Genomic DNA, 18,073 nt, shown 5'->3' with positions numbered 1-18,073 from the left:
GGAAATAAAGGATTGCATAGATAATTCTATATTTGCAAAGCATGTTCAGTGCATAATTAACTATATAGTATAGCAGACAAAATGATCCATAAATCAATATGAACTGAGTAACATCTCGTAAAATAAATTATCGTATGCTAAGAAGTGTATTTTATATATTTCGTAATGAGCTTTTCCAACTTGATGGTGAGCCATGCTGTGTATATAATTGTTTTAAATGGGTAGAATTTCTATGTTTTGAAAGTGTACTTAAAACACCCAAGGATAAGACAAAAACAAAATAACAGCAACCAAAAAAAGAAAAAAGGAGATATAAGAATTGTTGAGACCACATAGAAATTAGAGCTGGTCCAATGAAGAAGTATGTGTGTTTTAATAGCACATGTATATCAGAGCAATACACGGCTCAGTTCAGCTCAGTCGCTCAGTCGTGTCCGACTTTTGCGACCCCATCAATCGCAGCACGCCAAGCCTCCCTGTCCAGCACCAACACCCAGAGTTCACTCAGATTCATGTCCATAGAGTCAGTGATGCCATCCAGCCATCTCATCCTCTGTCGTCCCCTTCTCCTCCTGCCCCCAATCCCTCCCAGCATCAGACTCTTTTCCAATGAGTCAACTCTTTGCATGAGGTGGCCAAAGTATTGGAGTTTCAGCTTTAGCATCATTTCTTCCAAAGAAATCCCAGGGCTGGTCTCCTTCAGAAGGGACTCTCAAGAGTCTTCTCCAACACCACAGTTCAAAAGCATCAATTCTTCGACGCTCAGCCTTCTTCACAGTCCAACTATCACATCCATACATGACCACTGGATAAACCATAGCCTTGACTAGACACCTTAGTCGGCAAAGTAATGTCTCTGCTTTTGAATATGCTATCTAGGTTGGCCATAACTTTTCTTCCAAGGGTAAGCGTCTTTTAATTTCATGGCTGCAGTCACCATCTGCAGTGATTTTGGAGCCCAGAAAAATAAAGTCTGACACTGTTTCCACTGTTTCCCCATCTATTTCCCATGAAGTGATGGGACCGGATGGCATGATCTTAGTTTTCTGAATGTTGAGCTTTAAGCCAACTTTTTCACTTTCCTCTTTCACTTTCATCAAGAGGCTTTTTTGTTCCTCTTCATTTTCTGCCATAAGGGTGGTGTCATCTGCATATCTGAGGTGATTGATATTTCTCCTGACAGTCTTGATTTCAGCTTGTGTTTCTTCCAGCCCAGCGCTTCTCATGATGTACTCTGCATATAAGTTAAATAAGCAGGGTGACAATATACAGCCTTGACGTACTCCTTTTCCTATTTGGAATCAGTCTGTTGTTCCATGTCCAGTTCTAACTGTTGCTTCCTGGCCTGCATACAGATTTCTCAAGAGGCAGGTTGGATGGTCTGGTAGTCCCATCTCTTTGAGAATTTTCCACAGTTTATTGTGATCCACACAGTCAAAGGCTTTGTCATAGTCAATAAAGCAGAAGTAGATGTTTTTCTGGAACTCTCTTGCTTTTTTCCATGATCCAGCGGATGTTGGCAATTTGATTTCTGGTTCCTCTGCCTCTTCTAAAACCAGCTTGAACATCAGGGAGTTCACGGTTCACGTATTGCTGAAGCCTGGCTTGGAGAATTTTGAGCATTACTTTACTAGCCTGTGAGATGAGTGCAATTGTGTGGTAGTTTGAGCATTCTTTGGCATTGCCTTTCTCTGGGATTGGAATGAAAACTGACCTTTTCCAGTCCTGTGGCCACTGCTGAGTTTTCCAAATTTGCCGGCATATTGAGTGCAGCACTTTCACAGCATCAGTGGATAGTTATTGTGCTTGATAGTTGATCCTATGAGCAAAGGAAAAAGGGAAGGAGAAGGGAGAGAAGGAAGGGAAGAAAAAACTGTAGAATGCATTCTTCTTTGATCAAGCACCAGATCAGTTCATGAACATGTTCACTGCCAGACTGCCCTGAAAAGTTTGTGAGCAACTTTGAAATTAGAGAAATAGATTCATTGTATCAAGATGTGGTGGTGTGCTATGTGGAAAAATTAAAATTTGCAGAAAGCCCACCTGTCCTCTGAAGTACAGTTCTGAACTGTATATATTTCCAGTCTTGCCTCCCTCAGTTCAATTCAGTTCAGTTGCTCAGTCGTATCGTATCCAACTCTGCAGCCCCATAGACTGCAGCATGCAAGGCCTCCCTGTCCATCACCAAATCTCGGAATTTACTCAAACTCATGTCCATTGAGTTGGTGATGCCATCCAATTATCTCGTCCTCTTTCATCCCCTTCTCCTCTTGCCTTCAATCTTCCCCAGCATCAGGGTCTTTTCAAATGAGTCAGTTCTTTGCGTCAGGTGGCCAAAGTATTGGAGTTTCAGCTTCAACATCAGTCCTTCCAATGAACACCCAGGACTAATCTCCTTTAGGATGGACTGGTTGGATCTCCTTGCAGTCCACAGAACTCTCAAGAGTCTTCTCCAACACCACAGTTCAAAAGCATCAATTCTTCAGTGCTCAGCTTTCTTATAGTCCAATTCTCACATCCATACCTAACTACTCGAAAAATCATGGCCTTGACTAGGCAGAGCTTTGTTGCCTCCTTCAGAGACAATTAATTTCTTAGGCGTTCAAACATATTTTAAGTGGGAACAGCAAAACTATGTAGCTTTGCAGTAGAGTGCTATTACTGGCAAATAAGAGAAAGCTCAACTAAAACTATATAAACAATAAAGTGCTAGTATTTTTCCTCAGAGCGAGAAGTCTAGAGTGAGATCAGGGTATGATTCAATGGCCTAATAATATCATCAACAATCTAATATCCTTTTGTTTATCTACTTAGTCTTTTGAGAATTGGCTTCTTTCTAAAGCCAGCTTCCATCTTGGTTGCAAGATGTCTGTCAACTTGCTTCTGGGGCCATATACTTGCTTGTCTGTGTCTGAAGAGGTGAGAGAGAGAGAGGGTTATTAGCAGACACTTTCTCAGAAGGAAGTAAATTCCAAGAGCTTCTTCTTGCCCAAACATAAACCTGTCCTCATATATTACTGTCCCCAAATGGATCATATACTTACCTAGACAAATAACTGTGCGCAGGACAAGGAAAAATATTTACTTTGTTCTGAGATACAAACTTTCTTTCTAAATTTGAAGGGCGAGTCATCACCCCCAAGGCACTGATAGTGAGAAAGCCAAATAAACGTGAACATATTGCAAGATAAAGTATTGAAAGCAGCTGAAGCAACCACAGTGTACACTGAAGAGGGTTTTCTACAAGCCTGCTAATTTGCTTCTGTACTTCCAACAACAGAACCCATTGCTCTGCAGCAAACTTTATGGGTAGAGCCATAATTCTCAAACCTAGTGTTCATAACAGGCACATGATGAGCTTTCTAAAAATGCAAAAACTTGGGCTATTAGCCAGAATTCAAATCCAAACACCCAAATGTCAAATCCTGTACGACATTTTAACAAAATCCCAGACGATTCTGTTATGGGCAATGAGAGGACCACTCTGGTTTCAGTTCAGTTCAGTTCAGTCGCTCAGTCATGTCTGACTCTGCAACCGCATGGACTGCAGCACACCAGCCTTCCCTGTCCATCACCAAATCCCGATGTTAACTCAAACTCATGTCCATTGAGTTGGTGATGCTATCCAACTGTCTCATTCTCTGTCATCCCCTTCTCCTCTTGCCTTCAATCTTTCCCAGCATCAGGGTCTTTTCAGATGAGTCAGTTCTTCACATCAGGTGGCCAAATATTGGAGTTTCATCTTCAGGATCAGTCCTTACAATTCAGGACTGATCTCCTTTAGGATGGACTGAGTGGATCTCCTTACAGTCCATGGAACTCTCAAGAGTCTTCTCCAACACCACAGTTCAAAAGCATCAATTCTTTCAGTGCTCAGCTTTCTTATAGTCCAACTCTCACATCCATACATGACTACTGGGAAAACCACAACTTGACTAGATGGACCTTTGTTGGCAAAGTAATGTCTCTCTGCTCTTTAATATGCTGTCTAGGTTGGTCATAACTTTCCCTCCAAGGAGTGAGCGTCTTCTAATTTCATGGCTGCAGTTACCATCTGCAGTGACTTTGGAGCCCCAAAGAATAATTAAGTCTGTCACTGTTTCCACTGTTTCCCCATCTATTTGCCATGAAGTGATGGGACCAGATGCCATGATCTTAGTTTTCTGAATGTTGAGTTTTAAGCCAACTTTTTCACTCTCCTCTTTCACTGTCATCAAGAGACTCTTTAGTTCTTCGCTTTCTGCCAAAAGGGTGGTGTCATCTGCATATTTGAGGTTATAAGTATTTCTCCCAGCAATCTTGATCCCAGCTTGTGCTTCCTCCAGCCCAGCATTTCTCATGATGTACTCCACATATAAGTTAAATAAGCAGGGTGACAATATACAGCCTTGACGTACTCCTTTTCCTATTTGGAACCAGTCTCTTATTCTGTGTCCAGTTCTAACTATTGCTTCCTTGACCTGCATACAGATTCTCAGGAGGCACGTGAGGTGATCTGGTGTTCCCATCTCTTTAAGAATTTTCCAGAGTTTATTGTGGTCCACATGCTGGGTTAGCTTCTTAGTATCAAATATGTACATTTGCTCTCTGTTTTCCTACTATTACTATAATTTCAGTACATTCATCTACGTTGTCACCAGGGAGAACAATACAGAGTTTTTAGTTTTTAGTTTTCCTGTGTTTTTAATTTCCAGGATTAGAATAAATTGCATGTGACACAAATATGTTTGTGTTTATTTGATTTGCTGATTCATGAATTCCAAGAAGCAAATAAAAGAGTGAGGAATCATTGGATATCATGAGATGACTTCTGTGATCCTTAATTTCACTTAAATGTCACTAAATAAACCACTACTGTCCATTTAGAGTTTTGGTTGTACTCCAACTCATGGTGCTTTTTTTGGAAATGAGTTAGTCTACAAAGCCGTCTTTGCCAGCGATATCTGAAACAGTGAATTAATACCAATCCTAACGCATATGTGACATTGTGAGTATACAGTGAAGTCGCTCAGTTGTGCCTGACTCTTTGCGACCCCATGGACAGTAGCCTGCACCAAGCTCCTCCGTCCATGGGATTTTCAAGGCAAGAGTACTGGAGTGGGTTGCCGTTTCTTTCTCCAGGGAATCTTCCCAACCCAGGGATTGAACCCAGGTCTCTCGCATTGTAGACAGATACTTTACCATCTGAGCCACCAGGGAATGTTGTTTTAATAATATGCATATTGGTTAATATTATGAATATAGTTAGCAATATGAATATAGTTACATCTGCACGTTATGAGAAACCACGACTATGGAGATGTTTCATGGAAATGCAACTGTATGCAGACTTGATTCTAATATTGTTAATTTGTTACAAACCTTCTTTCAGGTATTATAGTCTCAAGTGTAGGTTAGTGCACTGCTTGCCCCAGAAGCTTTGTCTTTAAGACTAATTGCTATTACTCCTGTAAGTTTAGAATTGTCTTTACTTCTGTGCTTGCTGGTTCTTTCCTAAAATTTCTTGCTTCTCCATATATAATGAAGAAGTAAAATCTTAGTAGTTCTGATCTTTCGTAGGCATTACAGGCTTAGGATGTTTTGTTTAACCATCTAGGCAGACTCTAAGCTGCCTCTGCCTATCCCTGGATTGTAAGGGACTTGAAAAAGTTTCTAAGACAGCACTTCATTTCTTAAAGGGATTTCTCTTGCAGCCCTTATATCCAGTTTTTGTTTTTTTCCCTTAGGCTAAGACCAAGAAATGTTATCATAGTTATAACTAATCCTTATTTCTTGATTCCTTCTCCTGTTTACTTTTCTATTTTAGTGGATACTGAATCAGCACTTTGTGAGAAAGTAATGCACAGTGGAAAAAGTGGTTTTCAAATCACATGAGCTCAAATTCAAATTGACCTTAGACAAATTGTTATGTCACTAGGAACCTCTGTCCCTTCGTCTGTCAAATAAGAGTATACTTCATCTCCTTGTTTCTTTTATAAATTCAGTTCACACACACAAAGTGACCTGCTATAAACTTTTTTTTTTTTGGTTGTTGTTCCTTTTGAAACTCCAGACTTTTACTAACAATGACCTATAAAAGTCAACACTTCTTTAAGCCCCTGTGGTATTTTCCTAAAAGGGAATTCCTGGAAGCTGCTGAAGGTTTTCCTCTTTGAACATGTTGTGATGTATTTGGGACATGATAAAGCAGCAAAAAGCTTTTAAAAATGTATGTTCTCTACACCATGCGTGCCAAGTGTGTTTGCACTCTCGATTTTTCTTTTTCTTTTTTTTTTTCTGGTGCCAAGGAGACAAGCCAAACAGTGTGAGAGGAAAATACTGTCAGGACACAAAGTGAGCTTGTCTAATGTGTACTCTGTGCAGATGTAACCCTAACGGGAAAGAGTGGAGAACTCTCCCTAGTTAGACAGTGGTACCTTGATGAACGAATCACCTGGGAACAAAGCTCTTTTATAAGCAATTCAGCTGAGTAAATTTTTATTTTAAAACTTCATAAATCCAAGGAAGTAGTATTGCCTAGAGTAATATAATTCAACAGTAATATTCTGCTTAAGTTGCACTTGTGCACAGAGCAGAAATATCTTCTCACAGAGGATGTCTGTTAGTGAAACGTGAATTCTAGGCAACATTGTGAACTGCTTCACTGTTGCAGCTTCACTCTTGCAGCTCCATCCTCCACAAACACAGAGTTCATGATTACCCTTGGAGTTGTGCTCTTCTCAAAAATGTTTCCCTTTAAAGAACAAATCAAAATGATTAACAATTTGAGTTATAGCTCCAATATAATCAATACGTTATAATGATATTACCTAGTCTTATCTCAATTCTGGCTCCAAATTACTATTGTTGAAAGAGACTCTGGCTTAATTGGTTTGAAATGGGGCCCAGAGTTTGGCATCTTGTATAGATGTGGAGTTATGAACTGCTTTAGCAGAGAGTTGTTTTCATAATGTGATCTCTCCTTTTGTAATACCCATGCTTATCCATGTATGGGCAGTAGAACGCTAGTGTCAGAATCACTTGGGATCAACCTTTATTTTTATTTATTTATTTATTTATTTATTTTTAATTTTTTTATTTTTTATTTTATTTTTTTTTTATTTTTTTTTAGTTTTTTATTTTTTAAATTTTAAAATCTTTAATTCTTACATGCATTCCCAAACATGAACCCCCCTCCCACCTCCCTCCCCATAACATCTTTCTGGGTCATCCCCATGCACCAGCCCCAAGCATGCTGCATCCTGCGTCAGACATAGACTGGGGATTCAATTCACATGATAGTATACATGTTAGAATGTCATTCTCCCAAATCATCCCACCCTCTCCCTCTCCCTCTGAGTCCAAAAGTCCGTTATACACATCTGTGTCTCTTTCCCTGTCTTGCATACAGGGTCGTCATTGCCATCTTCCTAAATTCCATATATATGTGTTAGTATACTGTATTGGTGTTTTTCTTTCTGGCTTACTTCACTCTGTATAATCGGCTCCAGTTTCATCCATCTCATCAGAACTGATTCAAATGAATTCTTTTTAATGGCTGAGTAATACTCCATTGTGTATATGTACCACAGCTTTCTTATCCATTCATCTGCTGATGGACATCTAGGTTGTTTCCATGTCCTGGCTATTATAAACAGTGCTGCGATGAACATTGGGGTACATGTGTCTCTTTCAATTCTGGTTTCCTCGGTGTGTATGCCCAGCAGTGGGATTGCTGGGTCATAAGGTAGTTCTATTTGCAATTTTTTAAGGAATCTCCATACTGTTCTCCATAGTGGCTGTACTAGTTTGCATTCCCACCAACAGTGTAGGAGGGTTCCCTTTTCTCCACACCCTCTCCAGCATTTATTGCTTGCAGATTTTTGGATCGCAGCCATTCTGACTGGTGTGAAGTGGTACCTCATTGTGGTTTTGATTTGCATTTCTCTAATAATGAGTGATGTTGAGCATCTTTTCATGTGTTTGTTAGCCATCCGTATGTCTTCTTTGGAGAAATGTCTATTTAGTTCTTTGGCCCATTTTTTGATTGGGTCATTTATTTTTCTGGAGTTGAGCTGCATAAGTTGCTTGTATATTTTTGAGATTAGTTGTTTGTCAGTTGCTTCATTTGCTATTATTTTCTCCCATTCAGAAGGCTGTCTTTTCACCTTGCTTATATTTTCCTTTGTTGTGCAGAAGCTTTTAATTTTAATTAGATCCCATTTGTTTATTTTTGCTTTTATTTCCAGAATTCTGGGAGGTGGATCATAGAGGATCCTGCTGTGATTTATGTCTGAGAGTGTTTTGCCTATGTTCTCCTCTAGGAGTTTTATAGTTTCTGATCTTACATTTAGATCTTTAATCCATTTTGAGTTTATTTTTGTGTGCGGTGTTAGAAAGTGATCTAGTTTCATTCTTTTAGAAGTGGTTGACCAGTTTTCCCAGCACCACTTGTTAAAGAGATTGTCTTTACTCCATTGTATATTCTTGCCTCCTTTGTCAAAGATAAGGTGTCCATATGTGTGTGGATTTATCTCTGGGCTTTCTATTTTGTTCCATTGATCTATATGTCTGTCTTTGTGCCAGTACCATACTGTCTTGATGACTGTGGCTTTGTAGTAGAGCCTGAAGTCAGGCAAGTTGATTCCTCCAGTTCCATTCTTCTTTCTCAAGATTGCTTTGGCTATTCGAGGTTTTTTGTATTTCCATACAAATCTTGAAATTATTTGTTCTAGTTCTGTGAAAAATGTGGCTGGTAGCTTGATAGGGATTGCATTGAATTTGTAAATTGCTTTGGGTAGTATACTCATTTTCACTATATTGATTCTTCCAATCCATGAACATGGTATATTTCTCCATCTATTAGTGTCCTCTTTGATTTCTTTCATCAGTGTTTTATAGTTTTCTATATATAGGTCTTTAGTTTCTTTAGGTAGATATATTCCTAAGTATTTTATTCTTTTCGTTGCAATGGTGAATGGAATTGTTTCCTTAATTTCTTTTTCTACTTTCTCATTATTTGTGTATAGGAATGCAAGGGATTTCTGTGTGTTGATTTTATATCCTGCAACTTTACTATATTCATTGATTAGTTCTAGTAATTTTCTGGTGGAGTCTTTAGGGTTTTCCATGTAGAGGATCATGTCAACCTTTAAATTGCAGGATCCTGTAGTTTCACCATAGAACTGCCACTGCTGAATCTTGAAATGTGTGATACCCATGAGTTGAGTGTATTTGTGTGTGAATGTGTTGGGGCAAGAGAAAGATTCAATCTCTGTGTTTAACCAACATTCAGAGTGATTCTAAGTTACTTTAAGGTTTAATAATTCCTATTTTTTAAAAATAATTTCTACCTTGTGAAGCAAAATTTTTGACAGTTAACAATACCTTTTAATTCCTCTTTGCTAATGGAAAATTTCCATGAAGTGGTGATGGTTGGGGTATTCATATGTAACATATAATTTATACTTAAACAATATTATTTATAATATAATTTGCACTCAGACTAAAAAAAAATCAACCTTGTTTGCAAAAGGACAGAAAATTCCAATTTAAATAACTGAATGGTCTTTTCTAATCCTCATTTAAAAATATGGGAGTACGTAACTGTTCATTTAACATGTGTATCAGTTTATCTAATTATCTAATGACAAATTTCTAATGTATGACACAGAATGTCAAGTCAGATACTTTTATTTATTCTTAGAAATGTGAAATATATTTATGTTCAATCTCATTTTCTCTTTCTCTTTCTCCCCTTCTCTCTCCCTCTCACCTCACTCCCACCTCTCTTTCCCCCTACTCCCCCCTCCATCTCTTTTCCTCTATCATAGCATCAGATGAAGAAGAGCCAACTTCAGCAGGTAAAGTTTCTATGCTATAAAAATTATTCCTATTTAAGACCTTTAATAGAGATGTATTTGTTCAGGTTTCAACCAGAAACCTGGCACAGTTTACTATACTTTATTTCTTGAATCCATTATACTGTCCCAGACTAAATGACATTGTTATGAGTTTAAAGTAAAAAGAGAAAATAATTAAAAATGAACTGTCACAGAGGAAATCATAACACAGAACACATCGGTAGGAAAGAATAAGGAAAATTGGAATATTAAAACATTGAGAAAAGTGCCAATAAGTAATAAAATGGGGAGAAAAACTGAAATGATAAAATGCAGAAAAATAAATGAGACTGAAAGGAAAAATAGGAAAGTGGTAAAACATACTTTCAGAAATATGACTTACCATGATAGAATATTGCATTATCACATATTTGACTGATATTGAACATGATATTCATATAAATTTAAGGATAAAAATCATGTTGTTGCTTCAAATACTCACTTTCTTTAAGAAAATAATTTCTGTAGTTATAACTTAATGATACTGAAATTTGGCTCCATGATATTGCTCCTCATTTGTCCGATCAGCATTTATCAAGTAAAGGCTGAGATCTGAACTAAAATCTGTGAGGAATGCCAACAGTACATTTATAAGAAGAAAGTCAGCACCACAGCCAGTCTGGTTAGCAAGCAATAAAAGGCCCAGGCTAGCAGACAGCAAAATCAGGAAAAAGGGATGAAGTCTTAAGATGGAGGTCAGAGGCTGGTTGGAAGAGAAAGATGAGACCTTTGCACCAGAATCTGTGTTAGGCAGTTTGAGGGAGTTAGGCCTGAGACATACAAGCAGGAAATGGTTACTGAAACTAATGGACACAAATGGGACTTGACTTTATAGGAAATGTGAAATGTAGCCCTGTTATTTGGAACTTGGGTACAAGATAGGGTCTTTTCAATTCAGAGACAACATTTCAGTTGGTAGGAGACTTCTTGATTTCTACCTTCTAAAACTGGGTAGGGATTTTTACCTGTAAAAGTAGTTCAGAAAGTCAAAATTCAATGGAAGAAAGTGAAATAGACAAGTTACAAATATCTTTGGTAAACTTCAAAAATACCATATTGCATTATGCTCATTATTGCTGTCTTGAAATGGAATCACAGAATAAGGTAAATTCTCAATTAATGTTTAATTTTCATAATATTGCTAGATAGTCTGTAACCTGATTTGGATAAGAACTCTCTATAATTTTCTCCTACTCTAGTCAGTATTATGTAGCATACTTTTAGGAGCAACCTAATCATATGACTCAGTGGCAGACTTATGTGTTATGAGTTTCCACTGCCTGGTTTCTGAATTTTTTGCCCTAACTTGAGGCTTTAGTGTTGACAGACTGTTTCTCAGCCTCAATTGAATCTTTTCTTTCTGTGAGTACCAGTCCTTGTGAGCCCGTGCTTTCTAGCCCAGGCTCATTCCTCTAATATTCTTATACCCCATTCCTTGTTAGGTTGCCTGCCAAGCAATTTTGGGGACTTCGCAAAAGAATTATTATTTTTGCATGATGAAGATTAATTGTAACTTAATGTAAATAATACCTAAAATATAAATATTTCTTGGTATAATTTTCTTGTTTTAAATTAATTTAATACTTTCTATGCTTATTAAGAAATTCTTTTGTAAATGCAACTAAATACTTCCCCTGCACAAATATTTAACTTGAGAATGATCTGAACATCATAGACTTTAAATTATGCTTAAAAAAATTTTTTTTTCAGATATGACCAGGATTTTTGGTGTGATTTTAGCATAGACAATTAGAATAGAGCAAATGTATTCTTAAGTAATATCTTAAATAATTTCACATGAATATTACATTAAGAAAATTTGCATTTAATAAAGCAGACATTCCTTTTACATTGCACTGCCACTGGGAACCAAATGTTATTCCTTTAATTTTATCAAAATATATAATAAAAAATATAATTGTATAGTTCTATTAAAACTTTTGATGTGGTATTATGAGGTTAGTAAAGGCCTGATTTCATAAAGACTATGAATAATTGTGGAAAGTGGATTAGATTGTTTAGTCCTTTGTTGCTACTACTTGCCCCTAATTTTTTCAATAATTTTCTAAATTAAATATTTATTATTATATTCATATGTCTATTTTATCAAAATGTGTCTATTTAAAATATTATGCATAATATATTTAATGGATTATTAATATTCTCTGTTTTTGCTTTCATCTCCTGCCAACAGAGTTTATCTAGAATGATCTTTTCCAGGTTCAGACTTGCTTAATTTATCCTTTGTGATCCTTCTCTATCTTTATTTCCTGTTATTTCTTGATTCTATTTAAATTATCAGTGAAACCCAGTGATTTGTTTGACACAGTAATTGTACCTGGATTAAACTTTTATATGTCCCCTTATGATAGCTTTATCAGTTTCACATTCTTCCTTCTGATTCACAGTATAATTGGACAGTGACTTTTTAAAATACACTTTCAGTTCAGTTTAGTCGCTCAATTGTGTCCTATTCTCTGTGACCCCATGAATCGCAGCACACCAGGCCTCCCTGTCCATCACCAACTCCTGGAGTTCACTCAAACTCATGTCCATTGAGTCTGTGATGCCATCCAGCCATCTCATCCTCTGTAGTCACCTTTTCCTCTTGCCCCCAATCCCTCCCAGCATCAGAGTCTTTTCCAATGAGTCAACTCTTCGCATGAGGTGGCCAAAGTACTGGAGTTTCAGCTTTAGCATCATTCCTTCCAAAGAACACCCAGAATTGATCTCCTTCAGAATGGACTGGTTGGATCTGCTTGCAGTCCAAGGGACTCTCAAGAGTCTTCTCCAACACCACAGTTCAAAAGCATCAGTTCTTTGACACAGTTTCTTTAAATTAAATAATTCAGATATTTCTAGTAGGAGATCTGCTACTCTTCAAAATTCAACAGTAGAAGAAATGAAGTAAATGGAGGTGTTTATTGCTGCCAAAGCATCACAGGTTCCTGATCACTAGATGTTAAAATATGAATTAAAAGTTAAAATTATTATTTAAAAATATGTGTATGGTTTATCTAAATATACAGGGGCCTACTGGACACTGTGACTGAATGATACTATTTATTAAATATTTGGAAGGTAGAGATTTATATAATAAATCTAAGTTATTATTACCCCAGAAGTATACAGAACTAATCAATTATAATTTGATAATCATGACAAATTCTCATTGTCCAGAATATATTTTAGAGAAATAATAGATTTCTGTCTGGACTAACAGATAGTATAAAAATAGAGACATTATAACTCTGAGAAAATTAATGAGATATTAGAGAGTGTGTTACTTGTGTTATAATTCTACAAAATGATCTGGGCTTTTCTCTTTATAATAGCGCATATTTTGTTTGCCTTATATTTAGAATTATTATGACTGCAGCATTAAAACAGACAACTGATCCCTCTACTCTCTCCCCATATAATTCTATTTACAATATTTTTATCCTTCACTGTGTCTTTAGTCTGTTTTCAAATACACCTAATTTCTCTTATTTGAACCTCTAAATTGCCGTGCAAAAAGCAAGTGCCTAGTAACAGCTTTTGTGTGCATGTTGAGTTATAGAGGGGATGCAAAAAAAAAAAAAAACCTGTCACATCTGCATTACTCCTCATGGAGCTGTATCCCCATATTGAATATGGAGCCATCCATTTGTTCATTATTTTTATCTCCAAATGTTCAGATGGGATGCATTAGCCCAGAGCAACATATTTGTAGCATCTGAGTTACTAGGGCAGTTTCACCTAACACCTGGTTCTGTAACTACCAGAAGTTTCTTTTTATTTATCTTAGTTGAATCTTATGTTCAGGTATTTAAACATCTTATCATTGAGTATAAAAACACAAATGAACTATATAAGAAATCCTGTCAAACTAGGTTATAGCCCAAGATCTAATTATAAACTAATGAGATTCATATTTTTGGAGCAATCATAACAGATACTGTAACTTCAAATGACTCATATTAAGAGGTGATATATGTACTCCAATTATATTGCTGTTCCTCAAATAATTTTGGTAACTCTCTTTCAAAATATCCTCCAGCTATTGCAATATCAATTATTCTCTTTTATAGTCTCAGAACTGCGTTGCTCTGTTCACCACACAGTGGTCTGAAAAATAGGCCTTCAAAACAAAGATGTCCAAATATTAAGAGTGTTTGTGTGTGTATGTATCTGTAGGTGTAAAATACAGATCAGTTTATAACTTTAATAATGCTCTTTAATAAAGTTAAGTCAGCGGATGCTTCTCCCATGTTGCACAAATCCAATTTTCATTTATCTTTTATTAAATTTCATAATAAGGAGAGACTTGATAAATTGATTACACTAATGCCTTTGTCTGTCTTTTAAGAAATTAAGACATTTACATTAGAAAATTAACTGCTGCAAATGAACTAATCTATATAAATTTAATTTATTAACTATAAGGTCTATCAAATTCAGCTTGCTGTCATATAAATTTCTTCATTTTTCTTTGTTTTGACTTAGAAGCTATTATTTTACCTCTCTAGAAATATTCATCAAATTAATTCTTGTTGTTGTTCAGTCACATAGTCATGTCTAACTCTTTGCAACTCCATGAATGGCAGCACACCAGGCTTCCCTATCCTTCACCATCTCCCAGAGTTTGCTCAAACTCAATCCACTGAGTTGGTGATGCCATCCAACCATTTTGTCCTCTGTCATCGCCTTCTCCTCCTGCTTTGAATCTTTCTCAGCATCAGAGTCTTTAATGAGTCAGCACTTCATTTAAGGTGGCCACAGTATTGGAGCTTCAGCCTCAGCATCAGTCTCTCCAATGAATATTCAGGACTAATTTCCTTTAGGATTGACTGTTTTGATGTCCTTGCAGTTCAAGGGACTCTCAGGAGTCTTCTCCAACACAACAGTTCTAAAACATCAATTCTTTGACGCTCAGCCTTCTTTATAATCCAGATCACACATCCATACATGACTACTGAAAAAACCACGGCTTTGACTATGCAGACCTTTGTGGGCAAAGTAATGTCTCTGCTTTTTGATATGCTCTCTAGGTTTGTCATAGCTTTTCTTTCCAGGAGCAAGCATCTTTTAATTTCATGGCTGCATTTACCATCTGCAGTGATTTTGGAGCCCCCCAAAATAAAGTCTGTCACTGTTTCCATGGTTTTCCCTTCTATTTAACCATGAAGTGATGGGACCGGAGAATTGATGCTTCTGTACTGTGGTATTGGAGAAGACCCTTGAAAGTCCCTGGGACTGCAAGCAGATTAAACCAGTCCATCCTAAAGGAAATCAGTCCTGAATGTTCACTGGAAGGACTAATGTTGAAGCTGAAATGCCAATACTTGGCCACCTGATGTGAAGAACTGACTCATTGGAAAAGACCCTGATGCTGGGAAAGACTGAAGGCTGGAGGAGAAGGGGATGGCAGAGGTTGAGATGGTTGGACGGCATCACCAACTCAATGGACGTGAGTTTGAGTAAACTCTGGGACTTGGTGATGGACAGGGAGGCCTGGCATGCTGCAGTCCATGGGGTCACAAAGAGTCGGACATGACTGAGTGACTGAACTGAACTGAACTGATGAGACTGGATGCCATGATTTTTTTGTTTTGTTTTGAATGTTGTTTTAAGCCAGCTTTTTCACTCTCCTCTTTCACCTTCATCAAGAGGCTCTTTATTTTCTCTTTGGTTTCTGCCATAAGGGTGGTATTATCTGCATATCTGGGTTATTGATATTTCTTCCAGCAATCTTGATTCCAGCTTGTGCTTTTTCCAGCCTGACATTTCCATGATGTTCTCTGCTTATAAGTTAAATAAGCAGGGTGACAATATACAGCCTTGGCATATTTCTTTCCCAATTTTGAACCAGTCCGTTGTTCCATGTCTGGTTCTAACTGTTACCTCTTGACCTGCATACAGGCTTCTCAGGAGGCAGGTAAGGTGATCTGGTATTCCCATCTCTTTAAGAATTTTCCAGTTTGCTGTGATCAACAAAGTCAAAGACTTTAACGTAATCAGTGAAACAGAAGTAGATGTTTTTCTGGAATTGTCTTGCTTTTTCTATGAACTGACAGATATTGGCAATTTTACTTCTGGTCCTCTGCCTTTTCTAAATCGAGCTTGGACATCTTGAAGTTCTCTGTTCATGTACTAATCCTAGTTTGGAGAATTTTGAGCATTACTTTACTAGCGTGTGAGATGAGTACAATTGTGCGGTAATTTTGAACACTCTTTGGTATTTCCCTTCTTTGGAATTGGAATGAAAACTGACCTTTTCCAGTCCTGTGGCCACTTCTGAGTTTTCCACATTTTGCTGGCATATTGAATGCAGCATTTAACAGCATCCTCTTTTTGGATTTGAAATTGCTCAGCTGGAATTTCATCACATCCAGTACCATCTAGTGATGCTGCTTAAGGCTCACTTGACTTTGCACTCCCAGATGTCTGGCTTTGGGTGAATGATCACACCATCATGTTTATCTGTGTCATTAAGATTTTTTTGTATAGTTCTTCTGTGTATTCTTACTACCTCTTCTCAATAATTAATTAAGTCATGATAAAAATTAAGAAGACTGGAAATAGAAAATATTACTGAATGGGATCAATCCATCAGAAAATGACACAGTTGAGATCTTGTAGCTGTATGATAAATCGGTGGCTAAAATTAATCAAGCTGCAAGTTAGCTTTTTATTCATAACAACTCAAAAGCAAAACTTGATTTTTTTTCTTTTTATCCTTCTTCTCTTGCCTAAGGGAAGATTTGTAATTGCTTTAATTGTCATATGTCAGTTTTTTAATATCAAAGAAAGAGACTGAGTTTTGAATATATAAAATAAATATTAATACTGAATTAGCTCATATAATAAAAATATTAGAAAAAAACGGAAATTTTAGATGAATGTAAAAGGAAAATCTTTTTAGCAATCAGCTTTATTAAAAACACTACACTGTAAATGCTATCCTGTTCTTCATATATTTATAAAGTTAAAATTTCATCATTTACTTAAATGTACATCTGTATTTGTGGCCTATTAACATCTGATTCCAAATGGTAGTAATGACAGAGATAATTGCCTGGATACAATAGTTTATAAAAGAATTCTTGTGACCTTCGTGATGCCCATCAGAGGTGGAGGCAGTGGTAATTCAGCACACCAGAGCTTCATCATTGTTACCAGTTCCTTCTAAATCTTTTAATGTGTTTCATCTTTGAAGTGATCAGTTTGGCCACTGAGGATGTGCAGTGCCGCCTGCTCAGTTGTTTAGTCACGACCAGCTCTTTGTGACCCCAAGGACTATAGCCATCCAGGCTTGTCTGTCCATGAGATTTCTCTGGGCAAAAAACTGGAGAGCGTTGCCATTTCTTCCTCCAGGGGATCTTCCCAGTCCAGGGATCGAACCCATGTCTCCTGGATCTCCTGCACTGGCAGGAGAATTCCTTACCACTGAGCCACCTTAGCAGTAATAAAGATTTAATATAGTTTTATATTATAAATGTATATTCATAGTTTTATAAAGAAACTTCATATATATATATATATAGTTTAAAATAAATACACACACACACACATATATGTATACATGAAAGTGAAAATGAAAGTTGCTCAGTGGTGTCTCTTTGCAACCCCGTGGACTATACAATCCATGGAATTCTCTAGGCCAGAGTACTGGAGTGGGTAACCTTTCACTTCTCCTGGGGATCTTCCCAACCCAGGGATCGAATCCAAGTCTCCTGCATTGCAAACAGATTTTTATAATATCCATATATATATATATAAATGGAAGCTAACCACAGGACCCAGTGATTAGGTAGTTTTCTCTAACTTTTGAAATGCTCAGTTTTAGTCTAACAAAAGCATTACTTCTCTTTACCGTGGACTTTCTGATTTTCTTAATTGTGGTGCAGATTCTTCTAGATCTCCTTTCTGTTTTCTTGTAGAATTTAATTCTGCATGGCAGACTATGCTCAATTATTCTACAACTTATGCATTTTAAAAGGAGTGATATCTAACCATATTATTCTCTAATGAACATGAGTTGCTTTTTCATTTTGATCTTAGCACTTTATTTCCTTGGGAATCTACAGTAAAGTTTCACATCCTTTTTTGTTTCATTTTACGTTTATTACACATTTTCTCCTTTTTTATACAGGCATGTCTGTTTTCCCTCTAGTGCATAAAGGAAGATTACTAATTATTTTATCAAG

At 36.9% G+C, this 18,073-nt stretch overlaps 1 protein-coding gene across 2 annotated transcripts in view; it reads left to right on the top strand.

The window, feature by feature from the left end:
- The window catches only part of EDIL3 (EGF like repeats and discoidin domains 3), a 476,676-nt gene that overhangs the window by 161,379 nt on the left and 297,224 nt on the right, over positions 1 to 18,073 (top strand). Inside the window, exon 3 of one of the 2 annotated variants that reach the window (XM_069592585.2) lies at positions 9,813 to 9,842. The exons of the other annotated variant lie outside the window; for it this stretch is intronic. Within the exon in view, the coding sequence (XP_069448686.1) occupies positions 9,813 to 9,842 (30 nt within the window). The remainder of the gene's footprint in view (positions 1 to 9,812; positions 9,843 to 18,073) is intronic. 2 annotated transcript variants of the gene reach the window in all.

The sequence above is a fragment of the Ovis canadensis genome, chromosome 5 (assembly GCF_042477335.2).
Source record: "Ovis canadensis isolate MfBH-ARS-UI-01 breed Bighorn chromosome 5, ARS-UI_OviCan_v2, whole genome shotgun sequence".
Taxonomy (NCBI): domain Eukaryota; kingdom Metazoa; phylum Chordata; class Mammalia; order Artiodactyla; family Bovidae; genus Ovis; species Ovis canadensis.
The sequence above is the reverse complement of the archived record's forward strand: the minus strand, read 5'-3'. Positions and strand labels throughout refer to the sequence as shown.